The sequence below is a fragment of the Octopus bimaculoides genome, chromosome 1, assembly GCF_046866305.1.
Source record: "Octopus bimaculoides isolate indiv1 chromosome 1, ASM4686630v1, whole genome shotgun sequence".
NCBI lineage: Eukaryota > Metazoa > Mollusca > Cephalopoda > Octopoda > Octopodidae > Octopus > Octopus bimaculoides.
The window spans coordinates 86,389,584-86,411,044 of NC_142928.1; the positions used below are offsets into that span (position 1 = coordinate 86,389,584).

The window sequence follows — 21,461 nt, forward strand, 5'->3', positions numbered from 1 at the left end:
ATGCTTAATAAATTCAAAGCAATGTGAATAAATAAGCAATACATTTGACAAAGATATCTGAATGCTAAAGGGTTAATAAACTTTCCTATGTTATACTCCTAATATACATAGCTACAAAGGTAGGTCTTTTTGCTTTCTTGCATTGTATTCTTTTCCCTTCTATCACTCTAATTTTCAGTGGAGGTGCAATGGCTCAGTGGTTAGGGCAGTGGACTCGCGGTCATAGAATCACGGTTTCGATTCCCAGACCGGGCGTTGTGAGTGTTTATTGAGCGAAAACACCTAAAGCTCCACGAGGCTCCGGCAGGGGATGGTGGCAAACCCTGCTGTACTCTTCCACCACAACTTTCTCTCACTCTTACTTCCTGTTTCTGTTGTGCCTGTAATTCAAAGGGTCAACCTTGTCACACTGTGTCACGCTGAATATCCCCGAGAACTACGTTAAGGGTACACGTGTCTGTGGAGTGCTCAGCCACTTGCACATTAATTTCACGAGCAGGTTGTTCCGTTGATCGGATCAACTGGAACCCTCGACATTGTAAGTGACGGAGTGCCAACAACAACTCCTATTTTCAGTACAGGCTTACGAAGTGGGTGGAAGAGAAAATCAACCAAAGCTACTAAAGAGCCAGTTGATACAGCCAAGCTTGTGCATTACAAGGAAATTTAGATACATGTGTATGAGGATGTATATGTTAAAAATAATATCTAGATGGTTAATGTTTCCACAGGAATTGGATAATTTAAAAGAAAAGTAAAAGAAAATTTAGATTATTTGTACTAATATGGTGATCTTTGAGTTTAGATCACGTTCATTTTTGTCTTCTGTCTCCTTGTGTCTTTATGTCATGTTAAAAATTGGTGTCATTGTACTTGTATCAGAATTTTATTTTTGTTTAATATTAGTACTTTCTGCTGTGCTATTAATCTTATCTTTAGAGTGTATATTTGCTATAGATATAATTACACTTTGTTTTGATCAATTTGTTCTCTGATAATCTCAAGTCTTATTCCTGGGTGTGTAACAGTCAGTAGTTTCAAAAATAAGGATATTACCACATTTTAGTCAGTTTGACAAAGGTAGTATAGATAGATAGGTAGTATAGGTACATACTTATTATAAATATTTATAAAGCTGTGAGCTGGTGGAAGTGTTAACATGCCAGGCAAAATTCTTAGTGACATTTCATTTGTCTTTATATTCTGAGTTCAAACTTAGCTGAGGTTGACTTTACCTTTCATCCTTTTGGGGTCGATAAAATAAGTACCAGTTGAGCACTGGGGTTGATGTAATCGAGTTACCCCTTGCCCAAATTTTCTGGCTTTGTGGCGAAATTTGAAACCCTTATAAATATTTATATAAAATGGGAGTTAATAACCCTGGTAATTATAATCCCAAATCAAATAGTTTGTCTTTTAACCAACAACCTATTAGCTACTGGTGCTTACCCTTACATCAGCTGTGATGAGCAGACTTCTGATCGAAGACATTCCAGCCATGACAATCTCATATTTTTCTCAGATATAGTGCATTTAAGATTACATTATATGACATAATTTTCTTTCTGTAAGTGGGTAAGGTTTAATGGCAGGGTGATTTGACTGCTGTTTCTAGCAGATCATGATACAACTTAGATGTTCTCTTTTTGATTTGATTGCAGTTTGTGTGTGTGCGTTTTGAACAGATTATGAAAATGTAAATGTATATCAGTTGTCTCTATAAGGGGATGGTGATAATTATGATAAGTTTAAACTTAGCTTTTCATGAGTGTGTGTCTATGTACATTCTGCATATGCATGTGTATGAATACATTCTCTGTGTGTGTGTGTATTTAGTTACATTTTAGTTCTTTGTTGCTTCAAAATGAGATAACAACTAGGTTGCTGAATGATGGAAATAAGAGAATTATGTTAAGCTCATATTATTAAAAGTAAAATGCGAAAAAGCTGAAAGTAAATGAGATATATAAAGGCCATACTAAAATTGTACTCATTTCACTTGGTCAAACATTGTAAACAGTTTTTAAAAAGAAAAATAATAACAACTTAACTCCATTCTATGACCTGTACACAGAGCAAAGCACTAGCACTACTTTAACTCTTTAACCACTTAACAGCATTTCAAATAAGTTCTTAATTTTCTACACTTGTCTGTTGCTTATTTACTTTACATGGGATTTTCTGTATTTGTACTTGTGTATGCATTGATGTATATATATATATATATATATATACATTTTGTGTTTATGCATATCAATGTGTTTGTTGTGTCTAATTTATGCATGCAAATACATTGCCACTGCACGTAAGTTGATATACAGACATACATATAAGACATTATCATTACTATTTTTATTATTATTATTGAGTAAGAGAGCAGCGCATGCCATCAAAGTGAAACTGGAGTACAATTATACAAAGCCCAATATCCCCATCATGACTACCCATCTGATAAGGGTACACCAGGCACATGCATCACAACCACATGTGCACGACATGGTGATCTTATATCAAGATAAACAGCACATGACCTTGCAGGTGGGGCCCAATTAGTATTTTCTTCATGTTGAGTAGCCCATCCTCCTCAAAAGGTCCCTGAATAAGGTTTGTTTAAGGATGTTGAATGAAACACCCATGTTTCTTGAGGTGAATTATTCAAACCCCAAAGAATTCCTCTCAACATGTGGTTATGATGCTCCCCCACTGCTTCTGCTTGTGATCAGAGACACACATATTGTCAGCCACTGAGGAACATGCTCAACTGGTTAGGGTCAAACAACTCACAAGCAAATCTGTGGTATTAAGCAGAATATTTACTGTAGCACATCTTTTATACTAAGACAAAACAATGTACATGATAACATTTCCAATCGGTTAAGATCAGAAGCCATGAGAGCCACTGCCTGGTATTGCATCATCATCATCATTATTATTATTATTAAGAAGGCCAATTCAGATTATTTACTGTGAAAAATCAATGACCTATATAGAAGCAGGTCCTAAACACAGTGTTCGTTCCTTATATAATGTGGTAGAGTGAGCTTTGAGGTGGATCTGGTTGCTTTTTCTTACAGGTTAAATGACTACATAGTCTTTCTTGTTGAACTGATGCAGGTAATGTTAGTGGATTATTATTACTTATTGTTAGTACTACTACAGTGTCATCAAAGCCTTGATCTTTGGAATTGCTTGTACCACATTTTTGTTTATCCAAATGTCTGGCTTGTCATGCTTTGTGTTGGTAAAAATTATTTCATAAAATATGCAGATTTGCATAAGCTGGTTGGGCTTGGCTAGATGAGAGGTGGCATTTCATCCTTTTGTTAGGAAGAAAATTATTTTAAATCTTGATGATAGTAAGGAGGATATATGCCTGAAGAATGAATGGAGAAGATAGGATAAGGGAAAAGAAGGTAACTGGGCAGAAAAAAAATGGTGTTGATAGGAATGGCCAGAGTGATAAACTTAAATGTTTCAGAAAGTCTGATGAGTTCAACAATGGCCTAATCTTGTCGAGAAGAAAAGGATTCTAAAAAAGTGTTGTATCATCATCATCATCATCATCATCATTATTATTATCATCATCATCATCGTTTAATGTTTGCCTTCCATGCTAGCATGGGTAAACAAACACATCCGCATACTGGCAGGAATAGAAAAAATATTGTTTTGGTGGAGGAGAAATGGTAATGCATAGATTTGTTGGTGGTGGGAAACGTTTGTCAGTTTCACAAATTTTCATAGAAGCCCAGAGAACATACAAGAATGTGTGTTTGAAGAATGAAGTAAGAGGAATTTGAAGAAGGAAGGATCACTCCATTCTGCATTTAAATTAACATTTGCTGTACCTGACACTTCTGTTAGCTTTTTAGCCATCCCTGTTGCTACTGCCAACATCTGTCAGTCCATCCTTGTCTACTACAAGTCTACAAATTCCCATATCTACCCCAACTAGTATTCCTCTCATTCCCACACTGAATCTTGTCTCTTCTTCCCTGTTCTTCAGGAACAGGCTGTGCAGTTGAAACTGTCTTCATGTTGTCCCTTTTCTTCAAATTCAGTTATTGGTAGTGGATGCCACATTTCATCAAACCTCAGTTATCAGCTGAACCACACATTCCTACCAAGCACATGCATGCAAAAAGATCAAATTAACCTCTTTCATCAAGCCATTTTCCCATTAAAACGAACACTCCAATGTGCCAGAAGGGAGGCTAGGCGACAGGTTTATTTAGCCAGAGGGGAAGCAGATAAGGAAAGATTTGCCAATGTTCTGCGCCGTGAGGACCAAAGACTCGAGGTATTTCGGGTTGCAAGACAGTGTAGGAGAGAGAATAGTGATGTTGTAGGAGAGAAATGTGTTCGCATGGATGATGGTACGCTTGCATTAAATGAGGATGCAAAGAAAGAGGTCTGGAGATGCCACTACGATAGATTGCTTAATAAAGAGAATGAATGGGAGAAAGAGAGCCTGCCTTATGTCGACCCAATAGAGGGACCAGCTATCCGAGTTGATAGTACCAGGGTAGATAAAGCAATTAAGAGTATGAAGACCGGGAAAGCCCCCGGCCCATCAGGAATCACTGCAGAGATGCTCAAAATATCTGGCAGTGTTGGCTATAGCCTAGTCACCCGTATTACGAACCAGGTGATACACGAAGGAGTCATACCCTATGACTGGTGTAGCAGCATCATAGTCAACTGCTACAAAGGTAAAGGGGACGCTTTAGATACAAATAATTACAGAGGCATCAAGCTGTTAGATCAGGTTATGAAAGTTACAGAGAGGGTCATAGCCCAACTAATTAGGGAGCGAATCAATTTAGATGAGATGCAGTTTGGGTTCGTGCCAGGTAAAAGCACTACTGATGCCTTATTTCTAGTGAGACAGTTGCAAGAGAAATACCTAGCCAAGGATAAACCTCTGTACCTGGCTTTCGTTGACATGGAGAAAGCCTTTGACAGGGTCCCCCGATCCCTTATCTGGTGGTCAATGAGGAAACTTGGGATAGAAGAATGGCTAGTGAGAGCTGTGCGAGCCATGTACAGAGATGCGGCCAGTAAGGTGAGGGTTGGAAATGAGTACAGCAATGAATTCCGGGTAGAGGTAGGGGTCCACCAAGGTTCCGTCCTCAGCCCCCTATTATTTACCATAGTCCTCCAGGCAATCACAGAGGAGTTCAAGACAGGTTGCCCCTGGGAGCTCCTCTATGCTGATGACCTTGCCCTAATTGCGGAGTCACTATCAGAACTAGAGGAGAAGTTTCAGGTGTGGAAGCAAGGTCTAGAACTGAAGGGCCTTAGAGTCAACCTAGCTAAAACCAAAATCCTAATAAGTAGGAAGGTAGATAAAACACAAACCCCTTCAGGTAGATGGCCCTGCTCAGTATGTAGAAAAGGAGTAGGTAGTAACTCTATAAGATGTACCCGGTGCAAGCTATGGACACATAAGAGGTGCAGCAACATCAAAGGCAGGTTAACTAGCAAGTTAGTTTTTGTTTGTGGCAGATGTTCAGGTGCAATAAAGACTGCAAACAAACAGGAAACAACTTCTATCTCATTCCAGGGTGAAAAACTAGAGGTAGTCGATAGCTTCCGCTATCTGGGCGACCAAGTTAGTAGTGGGGGTGGGTGCGCTGAAAGTGTAGCTGCTAGAATAAGAATAGCCTGGGCAAAGTTTAGAGAGCTCTTACCCCTGCTGGCGACAAAGGGACTCTCACTCAGAGTAAAAGGCAGACTGTATGACGCATGCGTACGAACAACCATGCTACATGGCAGTGAAACATGGGCTGTAACTGCTGAGGACATACGTAAGCTCGCAAGGAATGAAGCCAGTATGCTCCGTTGGATGTGTAATGTCAATGTGAATACCCGTCAGAGTGTAAGTATCTTGAGAGAAAAGCTGAACATTAGAAGCATCAGTTGTGGCGTGCAAGAGAGACGATTGCGCTGGTATGGACATGTGGTGAGAATGGAGGAGGATAGCTGCGTGAAAAAGTGCCACACCCTAACAGTTGAGGGAACCCGTGGAAGAGGTAGGCCCAGGAAGACCTGGGCTGAGGTGGTGAGGCAAGACCTTCGTACATTGGGCCTCACCGAGGCGATGACTACGGACCGAGACCTTTGGAAATGGGCTGTGCGTGAGAAGACCCGGCAAGCCAAGTAAGATCGTTGCCAGTGCCCCTGGACTGGTTCTTGTGCGGGTGGCACATGAGATGCACCATTTTGAGCGTGGCCGTTGCCAGTACCGCCTGACTGGCTCCTGTAGGATTTTCGAGCGAGATCGTTGCCAGTGCCCCTGGACTGGCTTGTGCGGGTGGCACATAAAAGACACCATTTCGAGCGTGGCCGTTTTCGTGCGGGTGACACGTAAAAGCACCCACTACACTCTCTGAGTGGTTGGCGTTAGGAAGGGCATCCAGCTGTAGAAACTCTGCCAAATCAGACTGGAGCCTGGTGTTGCCATCCGGTTTCACCAGTCCTCAGTCAAATCGTCCAACCCATGCTAGCATGGAAAGCGGACGTTAAACGATGATGATGATGATGATGACTCCTTTGTACCTCCCATTTTCTAATCTCTGACCTTGTAACTGATCCCACTTCTTTCTAGGAAAAAAGCAATAAAATGTCATGACTTTTTGGTTAGAATGTGCATAGCTGCACTTGGCCAAGTGTCTTCAAAGGCTCTCATCACAGATGTATTTTTCCATTCATTCATCTCCAACATCACCAGCCTTTAGCTGTATTTCATTTACCATATTTGATAGCATACAAAACATATAGGCATATTAAATGTACCCCAATTTCTCCAACATGTATTGATGAGAAAAGATTTTACTTTAATAAAGCATATGATACAGGTTCAACTTGGCATATAGGACCCAGGGTGATTTTTTAAAGACATTTTTTGAGAAAAAAAAGAAGCGTCATATATGCCATCTAATATGTTACTTCATCTTCTATATGGCATGCAGACTTTGTAACACATTATGTATTAATGAAACAGGATACATTTCAAAAAGTGGCTTCTGCAAAACATCTTGTTCATTAAAATCATTCAGAGCATCTGCAAACCTATGGCTTCCTATTTCAACATAACAAATCACACACTGATGTGCAATAACTTGATTACCAAAGTTATCGGACATCATGAGACCTCTTCATACATTTCTAAACAAATGGAAACCCAATTTGCTTTTACACTTGGCATGGTTCTCCAATGAGCATGAAGAAACAGTTTGACTTTTCCTTCCTCTCCTCCCATTTTGTGAATATCTGTATTGATATGTGCATGCACAGAGAGACACACATTCTTACATCAGTGCATTGCTTTCCTCCCTTCCTAGAAATTGTTATTTTTCTCTTTCAGCTCTACTGACCTATTAACACCATTTTTGCCTGGTTGCCTCCTCCTTCCTTAATCCTTTCTCCTGTCTCTTTCCTTCCTCATACATTCTTCAAGAACCCTTAGAAAATGTATTTGCATGTACACATTAACACTCATTCTCACTCTCTACATTTACACATTACTCTTCCTTCTCCTACTGTGACCATATTTTTTTCTCTTCCTGCTTGTGTTAATGCTTGTTTAAATATGTGGATATGTACATAATGTATGTATATGTGCCTGTTTATGCATACATACATATAAATACACAGGCACACATGTACACATATAGAATGTATAGTTACAAAACATATCCATTATAGCTTTTACTCCCCCCACTCTCATCTGCCATAAATTTAGCATCTGTTTAACTCTCATAGTCTTTTCCCTCCACTTCATATTGTCATTCTGGCCACTGACCACCTGTCAACACCCTTTTAACCTGGCCACCTCCTTCTTTATTCTTTTCTCCTTCACACATTCTTCAAATGTATGTTCTCAGTGCCATTATAAATATTACAAAAATGTTTTCTTTCTGATGAAAGTTTAGCTTGGAACATCAGGGTGCTTGTCTTTCCAGGGCATATACGGTTATCCAAATTTGCAAACTTACTCCTTCCAAGTTCCTCAATTGTATTTGGGATGTAGTGTGAAAATAGTCTTTACTTTCCACCAGAATATATAAAAAGACTCTTGAAGTAAGAGAATTGGCTTGATCAAATTTAGCCAAAAAATATTCTGTGTTCATTTTTTCAGGTTTTTGACTAATTTTTTTAATGTATTTCTAGAAACAGTAAAGTCTTTTAATGCATTTATAGAAATAATAAAATATTCAAAAATATTGGAAAGAAAGGGGAAACAGAAAGCATTACTAAGTAGCTAAAAGAGAAGTTAAGTATCAAATGTACTTAAAAAAGTATACTTGAGAAGGAAAGAAGCAGGGAGTAAGAAATTCACGTTTTGCACTGTGAGAATCAGCAATATGAGGTGTATGGAAATGCAAGACAGTGTGCTACAGAAAACTGTGGTATTGTTGGAGAGAAGTTTTTCCAGAGTGATAATGGCACACTTATCCTTACTGTTACTGGGAAGAAAAATATGAAAGTGCTATTATGTGAGGTTACTGAATATGGAGAATTTATGGGAGATGGTCTGCCTCATGTAGACCTAATAGGGACCAGCCATCCAAGTTGACAGCAGTATAGTAAGTAGAGCAATTATGGATATGATGACAGGGAAGACATGTGGTCCATCAGGAATCACTACTGATGTGCTCAAACTGTCTATTGGAGCGAGGCACAGGCTAGTCATGTGCATTGTTAATCGGCTTGTACAGGAAAGTTTCATACCCAGTGATTGGTATGTATCATTGTCAATTGCTACAAGGGCAAATGATATGCTCTGGAGAGAGGAAACTACAGAAGCACCAAATTGTTGGATCAAGTTATGAAAGTATTATTGCAAAGTTAATTAGGGACTGCCTGGTAACCTGGAAAAGATGCAGTTAGACTTTGTACCAATAAGTGACATAGTGCTTAGAGAGATAATTGAACAAGGCCTTTGATATATGCCATCACTCTATGATCTGGTAGTTGTTGAGGAAGTTAGGGGTTGATAAATGTCTTCTGAAAGCTGTACAAGTCATGCACAGAGGTGTTGTCAACAAGGTAAGAGTCAGCATTGAGTTCAATGTTGATTTAGTGTTCAGGTAGAGGTCTTTTAGAGCTCAGTTTTCAGGCCCTTCCTGTTTATTGTAGTCCAAGTTATAACAGAGGAGTTTAAAAACAGTTGCTCATGGGAACTATTGTTCATAGAAAATTTGGAGAAATTCCAGACATTGAAGCAAAATATTTAAGTAAAGTTAGTAATGACAAAAGTTTTACTATGCAGAAAAAGAGTAAGTAGAAACTCTTTTTGGTAAACAGTTGACACCTAAGTAATATAGTGGGATCACAGCTAAGTTAATAGACAAAGTAGACTTCATATGCAGCTGGTGCTCAGGGACATTAAGCGTTAAGAGCCCATACAAAATAGTCTTTCTCAACTGTCATGGCAGCTCTTTGGAAGTGCTTGATGGTTTCTGTTAACTAGTGACCTTATTAGCAGTTGAGGTTGGTCTTCTGAAAGCATAGTAGCTAGATTAAAAACAAGTTGACAAAAGTTCAGGGAACTATTGCCTCTTTTAGCAACAAAGTGTTACTCTCTCAGAAAGAAGGAAATATATTACAAAAGTTGCATATGAAGTGCAATGTTGCATAGTAGTTAAATATGAACTTTGAATGTAGAAGACTAAAAAGAAATGAAGTGAGCCTTTTCTACTAGATGTGTTTGTGTAGGTACAACAGGAATTAGATGTAGCATGCAAAAGACAAGTCTGTGCTGGTATGAGCATATAATGCACATGGATTGATATGAAAGTGGATGACAGAAATATTTGGGACAAAGAGGTGAAAATTGATTTTAAGATAGTGCATTTCATGAAAAAGATGACACAAGTCTCTACTGATGAGTGATGTGCAGTGTTGAAGACTCTACCATCTCTGCAAACATGGTGTAATGTACATTAATAGAAGACAATATTAGAGGCTGGGATGCACATCCCTCATCTTGTACTTGCTAAATCTCTGCTTGTTACTCTTATCTTCTATTCATTGCCCTCTCATCCCCCATACTTCTCTATCCACTATCCATGCAATCATGGAATGAGTGATGCACTAGATCTGCCTATATTCAATCATCTGCTATACCAGTGCTCCACAACCAGTATGTCACAACACACTGGTGTGCCATTAGATGATGCCAGGTGTGCCCCAGTGTAACTTGAATATAATGTCTTCCCTATACTTTTAGTTATATTTTTAGTTCAGTTGTGCCGCCGAATTTTGAAAAGAATATAAGTGTATCGCAAGTGAAAAAAGGTTGTGGAGCACTGCTCCACATCACCTGTAACTCTCTGCTCCTTTCTTCCTTCCATGCTATTCCTTGAATAACAAAGGATTACAATGGATCTTTTAGAGTTAGGGGAGAAGCCAGAATAATAAATTTGCATATGTTCTGCAATGTAAGAATCAGAGGCATGAGGTGTTTCAGATTGTGATAGCGTGATGCTACCGAGAACTGTATCATCTTTGAGGAAGTGTATGTGGAAAGGCACTCTTGCATTTACTGATACTGAAAGAAAAGTGCCATGGAAGTGCTATTATGAAAGGTTGCTGAATGTAGAGTAAAGGCAATAAGGGCAGCTGGTGGAGACTTAGCAAATACAAGATGAAATAAAGGGCCCTGATATAGATATGTACCTTAGCCTCTATCACTGTCACCTATTAATATATGTTTCACCATACTTGTAGATATAGTGGAGTCTGAATGGAATCTGATATTCTCCTTTTATACATGTAGTGCAGCCCGGCACTCCCACAGGTCTTCTCTCTATTACCATCAGTCACACATACAGATGTCTCCACACACACTTTCTCAACATCAGCCACCGCTCACTTTTTCTCTGTTATCATTGTTTAGTTCCTCTTTCTCAGCATGGCCTATTTAACAAAAAATTGCATCAGATTCATTATCATCTGATAGCCATTGCCAGTACCGCCTGACTGGCCTTCGTGCGGGTGACACGTAAAAGCACCCACTACACTCTCTGAGTGGTTGGCATTAGGAAGGGCATCCAGCTGTAGAAACTGCCAAATCAGATTGGAGCCTGGTGTTGCCATCCGGTTTCACCAGTCCTCAGTCAAATCGTCCAACCCATGCTAGCATGGAAAGCGGACGTTAAATGATGATGATAATGATATCACTCCACTCTATTCCACCAGTATTTGTATTATACTTGAAAAATTTTACAAGTTCAGCCGTTATTTGCAGATAGAATGATAAATTTTCTTAGTTTGTTCAGTGTGAATTAAGCTCAGTCATAGCCATGTGATTAAGAAGTTTGCCTTGCAACCACATAGTTCTGGTGGGTTTAATCCCACTGTGTGGCACCTTGAAAAAATGCCTTCTACTTGGGTTGATGAATAACTTCATCATCATTATAACATCCACTTTTCCGTGCTTACATGAGTCAGAGGCAGATTTCTTGTGGCCAGCTGCCCTTCCTGCCACCAGTCCTCAATTGTTTCATAACAAGATGATATCTGTGCATGACTGGACATGGAAGATTGGAAATGACTGGTCTTGGAAGATTGGAAACGAATGACACAGCTTGTATAGTATTGTTTACAAGTGTCACACAATGTCAAGATGAAGATATGCACACACATACATATGTACACACACACATGCACACGTACACACACACACACACACCGCTACTAATCCCGTTTACAAGACTTTGATTAGCCTGTGGCTGTAGTAGCAGATACCCAAGGTAGTATGCTATGAGTTGGAATCCAAAACTGTGGGGTTGGGAAGCAAGTGGAATATGTTTCAAGGAAACTGTAGAAGCATGCTCTGTCTATGTGTGTGTGTGTGTATTGATTTGTTGAGTTGGTTAGGTCTGTCCAGAGTTGCCTCTCTTCAGTATTTCCCATTGATAATGGTTAAGAAGCTAGAAACATCGATGTCTTGGAATCTGACAGGTGGCAGCACTGGACAGATATGGTGTTTTTACACCTCTTTTTACTATAAGAGAGAATTTTTCTCCATGGTAACTGCAATGAATTTACTTTTAGCAATTGAAATATATCACAAATATATGTTAGCTAACCTAAAGTTCACTTATGTCTAAACACTGCTTGGCACTGATATTACTGTTATATATACACACATACACACACACATATATCAGGTAGGCTTCTTTCAGTTTCCATCTGCTAAATCCACTCACAAAGCTTTTTATCAACCCAAGGCTGTAATAGAAGACACTTGCCCAAAGTACTGTGCAGTGAAACTTAAACCAAAACCATGTAGTCAGGAAGCACACTTCTTAACACACAGCCGTGCCTGCACCTCTGCCGATTAAAATAAATACCAGTCCAGGATGAGTTGAAATTCTGTCCAGTCATCAAAAGATGGTAACATTCTTGTCAGAAGTTGTGAGTTGACAGATAGCATCAATAATTTGGAAAAAAGAAAAAAAAAAATCAATGGAAATGTAGCTTCCCTGGTTCCATTGGGAGAGCAACTGTCACCATCTCTTGAATATGAATACATATGTGCTTTAACCACCATTGTTTTTAAAGTTTGAGTTTTATTCACAAATGCTTTATTTTCTCCTCCTTCAATAAGTAGTGTCACATTTTTCTTGTTTCTTTTTGTGAAACATCCATTCATTCATCTCTAAACAAATTTACTTTTGTCACTTGTCAATTCTAATGGATAATAATATTTGGATAGAAGTTCTAGTTGTTTATGTTTGCATCATCATCATGGTCACTATGGTCATCGATGTCATTATCATCATCATCATCATCATCACCATCACCACCACCACCACCACCACCACCACCACCACCACAATCATCATCATTATTAACTTAGAGAAGAAATTACATTACAAAGACAACACATGTGTTAAATTAGGACTTTAAACTCATGCATAATTGTTTGTTTTGTTTTTTTCTCACTGCACAAAGTTACATGTCAATCAGTTTCCCATGTGTGTATATATAAATTTTGATTTGTTTTGGCACTTGACTTTGTTGATAGCATTGTATTTGTTTCTGACATTAGTCTCTGTTCTTAATAAAACTTTAAAATGATTGTGTTTTAAAGGTCGTTCATTTCTATCTTTGAGTAAAGTATATTAATCTATTAGCTGGTGGAGGTGGGTGAAGGTACTCTTAAGTACTGTTGTAATTTTGTGACAGTAGGCTTCTGATGAGAAAACATTATAGAAATATACCAAGATATTGTAATTCAAATATTCTATTTCCAGCATTAAAGAACTGATATAAAATACTTATTTCTGCACACTACTGCTGAATTACTTTAAAACTATGTCAAACTTTGCAACATTTAAACTACTAGTGTGTATAGCATTAGTAATGTGTATACAAATGTGGAATGGTATTAGCTTTGATATTTTATCTCAGAGAAGCCTCTCAAAAAGACTTGTATGATAAAAAGTCAGGGCTTTGTCCAGAGCATTGGTGGATCATCAGAGACAGTATTTCAACCTGGTTTGGTCTCCTCAATGACAAAGACATGATGAGCTAAGCTGAAATGCTTGTTCTCGTATATAGAAATCAATAAAGTAAACATTCACTGATATGTGGAATGTTAGCCATGCTAGAGTTAAATTAATAGACTCCCTTAAAACAGCTTTAGATTGCAATATCAGTGTGTATAATATTTATAATGTTTAAGCTATGTATTACAGCAGTAGCTGTAATATTTTGGCTCGGAGAAATTTCTCTGTGAAGTTGTGAGTTAAATACACCAAATTCATGTGATTGGACTTGAACATATAGACCTAGTGAATGAAGTACAGTAGCTACTCCAATGAAGTAGAATAGTGCCACAATGTACTGTAGATTTAAAATGCAATATATCAATATATTGATTATGTATATATATAGCAATCATGGCTGGACAGTCAAAATGTTAACTTTGCAACCATCTGGTTTTAATTTTGGTCTCATTTCATGATACCTTGAGTAAGTGTCTTCTATTATAGGTGGACCAATGTCTTCTGAATGAAATGTAGCAAATGAAAATTATATTGAAACCTGTTCTGTGTGTGTTTACACTTATATTTCCTAAAAAGCAGTACTCTTGTTACAACTGATTTATCTAACTAGGAAAGCACTCATTAACCTAAGTAAGTTGTATCTGCAAGATAAAATGAATTTGTTGACCAAAAATATCTTAACATTATGTAACTGTGTCACAACACTATCTTTGCTTATGACTGTCATTTGTCAAATAAATAAGCTGACTGAAGGAGTAACCTAGTGATCTTACTGTAAAGAAGGACAAACATAAATTGGCTACTGGTGACAAGTTAAATCTCTTGGACTATCAAGTTCATCTTTCATGTCTTTGTCAGACAAATAGAAACTTGTGATCTCAGAAATTCAGGCAATTAACCATTATTGATGGTGAGAAGTAGAAAAGTGAAATGAAAAATATTATATTCTTTAATTTTAGAAATCATTTCTTGAAATATAAAGTGTTTTTTGTTACATAAGAATATGAAGCAGAGTGACTAGCTTTAAATGGTTATTTCAAGGTGAGCTTACAACTATAAGGCTGTGTGTGTGAGTGACTCTATGCTAGATGGATTGTTTTGTTTGACCTTGTTTAATTGGTTTAGATTAGATGTCACTTTTTTTTTTCCAGTCAACTGGTCAATGACTAGAAAGACATTTAACTTACATATAACAAATATATATTTAGATTTCAAGGACTGGCCTTCCACCTGTTCCTCTTCTCCTTCCTCCTCCTCCTCTTCCTCCTCCTAATCATCATCATCATCATTGCCATTACTATTACTGCCACATTCATTTTTGAGTTCATTTCCCCGTGTTGCATATCATCTTTCATCATGATTGCATCATTTTGAATGTGAACTCCAACATCTTGAGGTTGACCTTAAACATCCTCCCCACCATCTCTTCCTTAGTTTTCTAACGATATTTTCTGTTGTCACACTTCATTGCCATGCAACTTCACACTCCCTATGGCTATAAAATAGTTAAAAAAAAAAATAGTAAAGAAAAGTTGTTATTGCTAATTTAAAAAGTAATCCTTTTTTTGGTTTGCCTTTCAGGAAATTCAGGAGTTACAAGAGCAGTTGCGTGATATGATGTTCCATTTAGAAGCACAACAAAAGCTTACTCGACAAGAAGGGCTTGAGGAAATATCTCAAGAAGAAATACAAGGAGGACAGGTAATTGTTGGTGCTTCTAGGACCACTAATTCTGTTTTAGGAAATTCTCGTCGCAGCAGACAAAGAAAGCATTGATATTAAAATTGTCAATTTGCATTCACTATCAAAAAACGAATCCACTGTATATTGAAAATTAAAAATTTTATCTATATATTCCAATACAAACAATTTAATGTTGTCCATTATAATTTCATTTTTAAATATTATTGGAAAATATCTTGCAAAGCTTTGTAGCTAAGTTTATTATAATGTATTAAAAGATTAAAATATCAATAAAATAATGACTTCACTTATTCATTTGAAATTCTTGAAACTTTTCATTTGTTTGCTTAACTCTTCAACATTTTGATTATTCTGTCATATATATTGCTTATCTATTCATCATCATCTTCATCATCATCCTTTAATGTCCGTTTTCCATGCTGGCATGGGTTGGATGGTTTGACCAGAGCTAGCAAGAAGAGTTGCATCAAGTTCCAGTCTGATTTGGCTTGGTTTCTATGGCTGGATGCCCTTCCTAATGCCAACCACTTCACAGTGTGTGCTGGGATGCTATTAGCATGGTACTGGCATGAGCACTTTTATGTAGCACCAGCATAAGTACTTATGTGGCACCAGCACAGGATTCTTGCAGGCCAAAATTCATTCATTCATTTATTTATTTATTTTTATTATTATTATTGCCTTTGCACAGCTTCTAATGCTGGAGATGTACTACGGTGTCAGCTGTTCACTATCAGTGAACTGAGGTAACACCTCTTATTTTTCAAGCACCTTCTGGAGTATTCAAGCAGTTCCAAGCAGTGCTGTTTTCTGCAAGTGCTCCACCCTTATTGCAGCCCCTATTTGTTCCACGTACTTCTCAAGATTTTTACTCACTATTCTCAGGGCTCCAACAATTATTGGTACCACTACCACCATTTTCATTGACCACAACTGCTTTACCCCCCAAGCTAACCTGTCATACCTATCAACTTTTCTTTCTTCCTTATCACATACCTTGTTGTCAGCTGGGCATGCTATATCTATGATCCTGCTTAGTTTGATTTCTTTCTCAATTAAGACTCTGTCTGGCTTCCTATTATCTATCTCATGGTCGCACTGAATCATAAAATCATTATTATTATTATTCATAGTGTTCATTCAAGATTATATACAAATGTGGGTGGCAATATCCACCTCACTCTTTACCAAAACCAACTACAGAGAGGGGGCTGTAGAAATGAAATAAGCTAAAAGTAACACTAATGATGACTCCCCCCAGAATGGCTACAGGCAATGATTTAAACAGGTAAAAAGAGTAAGAGTCATTTATATCTAAATAAGTGGTTTGGCAAAGGTTTTGATACATTTTCTGACTTACCGCTTTTGAACCATAAGCTAACCATTTAAACTGACCCCTCAGTATATAACTTCTTAATCTCTCTCAGCCTTTGTTCCTCCTTAATTCTTCATGTAATTTTGCTAAGATAATTTCTTGTCTCTTTGCATGTTTAATTTCTCATCCGTTATGAACACTTTAAATGAATATTATTTACCAATTGCTAGTTTCGTAAGCCAATTTAATTTCCTAATATCTCTCTCTTTGTTCCTCCTAAATTCTTCATGGAATTTTGCTAAGCTGAAAATCTGCCTCATACCATCTCCCCAAATTAGACCTTGCTTGTTTGTGGTGCGCCCGCCCTTTCCCACCCCACCACCAATACTGGATATCTCTGTCTCTATCTCTCTCTCTCTCCCTCCTCCCACCATCTACACCAGATATCTCTCTCTCCTCCCACCACCATTACCAGATATCTCTTCTCTCAACCCTGCTCTTCACTGGTGCTGTTCTCTATATTACATGCACACACACACACACACACACACACACACACACACACACACACACACACACACACACACACACACACACACACACACACACTCTCTCTCTCTCTCTCTCTCTCTTTCTTGGGACAAATACAACTAGCTTAGCTGCCTACCTACTTAACCCGGCTATCTTTCGTTTTGTTTTGTCTAGAAATTTGTCAACAGCTACCCAGTTATTTTCCATAGACATATCAAAGTGAAAGAGAAAGCTAATGGGCTGTACGTGCATGTTTTTCCTCTGTGTGTATGTGTGCGTGCATACTTGTTTTTGTCTGTGTGTGTGTGTGCATGCGTGCTTATGTGTATGTATGGTCGAGCTCGTTTCTTCTCTTTCTCTGTCCGAACCCCCCCTCCCTCACTGGTGGTACCCTCCGTCATACCTGCAATCTCCTCTCCCTAGACAAATGCTACTAGTTTAGCTGACACCCTACTTAATCTAACATTGGAATATTCATATTTGCAACACCAGTAATGCTTAAATTTAAGTTTTTACGATTTCCATAATGCATATATTTACAACGCCGCTAATACCTACTCCTACCCCCAGTAGAAACAACAATCTTAACACGCTTGAATGTTTGAATGATGTCAGATCGGAAGTGAGAGCAGGTGAATGACAAATGAATGACAACCTCCTTCTTTTCAGGCGCTGAATAATATCTCCCCTTCCCAAGCCTCTCCCCACATTCCTTTCCCAGTTTTCAGAGTTGGCACTGTCAATGCAGGCACACTGAAAGGTAGGTCTAGTGAGATTGTAGAAATGCTTGAAAGGAGAAGTGTCGATGTATGTTGCATACAAGAGGTAAGATGGAGAGGAGCTTCAGCTAGGGTCCTCACAGGCAAGGTACATAGGTATAAAATCTTCTGGCAAGGTAACACGGATGGAGTAGGGGGTGTAGGCATACTCCTTGCAGAGAAATGGGTGGATAAGGTCATAGAGGTTGTCAGGGTATGCGATAGAGTGCTTAGGCTCAGGCTAAGTAGAACAGTACAGCTACAATTATCTCTGCCTATGCCCCACAAGCGGGCCTACCAAATGATCAGAAGGACCATTTTTATGATACCCTCCTACAGGCTACCTCAAAGACGAGTTGCAATGACTTCAGCTTTGCAGCTAGAGATTTTAATGGGCATGTTGGATGGCAATCCAGTATCTTCACTGGTGTACACGGGGGCCATGGTATTGGTTCCCGAAACTAAGAGGGAACTAGGCTTTTGGAGTTCTGTGATGCATGTAACCTTTTAATCTGCAACACTAACTTCTGGAAGCCAGACAGCTATCTGATAACCTATCAATCAGGTGACTCTGCTAGCCAGATTTCAACCTCACCGTACAGCGGGACGCAGGGTTGCTCTTAAATACAAAGAGCCTACTGAATGAAGAATATACCCCAAGCATAGACTAGTCATTAGTGACTTTAGACTCGAGGCCAGAAGGATGCCAAGAAACAGACCAATCCAAAAAAGAAGGATTTGGAAGTTTAAGGACCCTTCATATGGTCAGAGATTTAGGGACATCCTAATTGAGAAATTTGATGAGAGGGAGGAGGAGCTACAGACCTCGAACATAGAAGGTAGTTGGAAATTCCTACGGGATAGCTTACTAAGTGCCACAGACCAAGTCTGCAGATGGTGCAAAATCCTTTCCAGACCTAGAGTAACGTGTTGGTGGAATAATACGATAGACAAAGCCATTAGAGCAAAGAAACAGGCCTGGAAAGCCTGGAAGAGTTGGGGTAGCATGGAACTGTACCAGATAGCTAGGAAGGAGGCTGGGCGACAGTTATACATAGCCAAGGGCAAAGCAGATAGCTTTGCCAATGTTCAGCGATGTGAGGACCAAAGAACTGAAGTATTTCGGATTGCAAGATAATGTGTGAGAGAAAATTGCGATGTTACAGGAGAGAAATGTGTCCGCATGGATGATGGTGCACTTGCTTTTAATGATTCTGAAAAGAAAGAGGCTTGGAGAAGCCATTATGAAAGACTGCTGAACGTGGAGAATGAATGGGAGGAAAAGAGCCTGCCAGATGCTGACCCAATAGAGGGACCAGTTATCCGAATAGACAGCACCCTGGTAGATAAAGAAATTAAGGGTATGAAGCCAGGAAAAGCCCCCGGGCCATCAGGAATCACTGCTGAGATGCTTAAAATATCTGGTGGTGTGTGTTATGGCCTAGTCACCCGTATTGTAAACCAAGTAGTTCATGATGGAGTCATACCCAATGACTGGCATAGCAGCACCATAGTCAACTGCTACAAGGGTAAAGGCGATGCTTTAGATAGAAATAACTACAGGGGTATCAAACTGCTGGATCAGGTGATGAAGGTCACGGAGAGGATCATAGCCCAACTAATTAGGGAGAGAGTCTTCTTAGATGAGATCCAGTTCGGTTTTGTGCCAGGTAGAATCACCACTGATGCTATATTCCTGGTAAGGCAACTGCAGGAGAAATATCTAGCCAAAGATAAACCCCTATACTTGGCTTTTGTGGACTTGGAGAAAGCCTTTGACAGGATCCCCCGATCCCTTATCTGGTGGGCGATGCAGAAACTAGGGATTGACGAATAGTTAATAAGGGCTGTACAGGCCCTATACAGAGATGCCGTTGGTAAGGTTAGGGTTGGCAATGAGTATAGGGAAGAATTCCGAGTAGAAGTAGGGGTCCACCAAGGATTAACCCTCAGCCCCCTCTTATTCATCATAGTCCTCCAGGCAATAACAGAGGAATTCAAGACAAGTTGCCCCTGGGAGCTCCTCTATGCTGATGACCTGGCCTTCATAGCAGAATCACTACCAGAACTAGAGAAGAAATTTCAAGTGTGGAAGCAAGGTTTAGAATCGAAGGTCCTTAGAGTCAATGTCGCAAAAACCAAAGTCCTAGTAAGTGGGAAGGCGAATACATCACACACCCCTTCAGGTAGATGGCCATGCTCGATCCGTAGAAAGGGTGTAGATAGAAAATCTATATGATGTACCCAGTGTAAGCTATGGACACATAAGAGGTGCAGCAACATCAAAGGAAGGTTAACCGGGAAGATAGTTTTCGTGTGCGGCAGATGCACAGGGGCAATAAACATCACAGATGCTCAGAAAACAGATTCCATCACATGCCAGGGGGAGAAACTAGAAGTGGTTGATAGCTTCCGCTACCTAGATTACCAAGTCTGTAGTGGGGATGGATGCTCAGAGAGCGTTATCACTAGAATAAGAATAACCTGGGCAAAGTTCAGAAAGCTTCTACCCCTACTGGTGACAAAGGGCCTCTCGCTCAGAGTAAAAGCTAGATTGTACGATGCATGTGTGCGAACTGCTATGTTTCATGGCAGTGAAACATGGGCCGTGACTGCAGAAGATATGCGTAGGCTCGAAAGAAATGAAGCTAGCATGATCCGTTGGATGTATAATGTCAGTGTGCACATACGACAGAGTGTAAGCACCCCGAGAGAAATGTTGGACATAAGAAGCATCGGATGTGGCGTGCAAGAGAGACGTCCGTGCTGGTATGGTCATGTACTACAGATGGATGAGGAGAGCTGTGTGAAGAAGTGCCACTCTCAAACAGTGGAAGGAGGGAAACCCAGGAAGACATGGGATGAGGTGGTGAAGCATGACCCTCCATCGTTGGGCCTCACAGAGGCAATGACGAAAGATCGAGACCTCTGCAGATATGCTGTAACTGAGAAGACCCGGAAAATAATGTGAAATCACACCTGTAGCCCACAGCAGTGTAGCATAAACAGGCCACTCAAAATAGTACTTTTGGATCGTAGGGCGACCTGCTGTGCTTGAGGAGACCTATTGAGTTAATTATATCAACATCAAAATCAAACCAAACCACAATCAAATGGAAATTGTTGTGGATGATGCCAGCGCCGCCTGCCTGGCTCCCCGTACCGGCGAAACGAAAAAGGCACCATCCGAACGTGGTCGATGCCAGGCCCCTCGCCACGACTGGCTCCTGTGCCAGTGGCACGTAAAAAGCACCATCCGAATGTGGCCGATGTCAGCGGCGCCTTGATGGGCTCCCGTGCCGGTGGCACGTAAAAGCACCATCCAAACGTGGTCGATGCCAGCGTCCTCTGACTCCTGTGCCGGTGGCACGTAAAAGGCACCCACTACACTCTCGGAGTGGTTGATGTTAAGAAGGGCATCCAGCTGTAGAAACACTGCCAGATCAGATTGGAGCCTGGTAGCCTCCTGGCTTCCCAGACCCCAGTCGAACCGTCGAACCCATGCCAACATGGAAAACGGACGTTAAACGATGATGATGATGATGATGGAGTCATCTGTTGTCAGCACTTGTCTCAATCATGTCTGGCAGGTTGGGCGGTCAACTAACTTGACTCCTGGTAACTTTA

General features: G+C 39.7%; 2 protein-coding genes across 2 annotated transcripts in view; one reads left to right on the forward strand and one right to left on the reverse strand.

Moving 5' to 3' along the window:
- The window catches only part of LOC106868570 (BRCA1-associated protein), a 65,781-nt gene extending 50,276 nt beyond the window's left edge, over positions 1-15,505 (forward strand). The window contains exon 15 of the mRNA XM_014913892.3: positions 15,108-15,505. Within this exon, the coding sequence (XP_014769378.2) occupies positions 15,108-15,302 (195 nt within the window). The 3' untranslated portion in view covers positions 15,303-15,505. The remainder of the gene's footprint in view (positions 1-15,107) is intronic.
- Positions 1-21,461, reverse strand: part of LOC106868573 (centrosomal protein of 89 kDa) — a 141,549-nt gene that overhangs the window by 112,355 nt on the left and 7,733 nt on the right. The gene's annotated exons all lie outside the window — the stretch shown is intronic.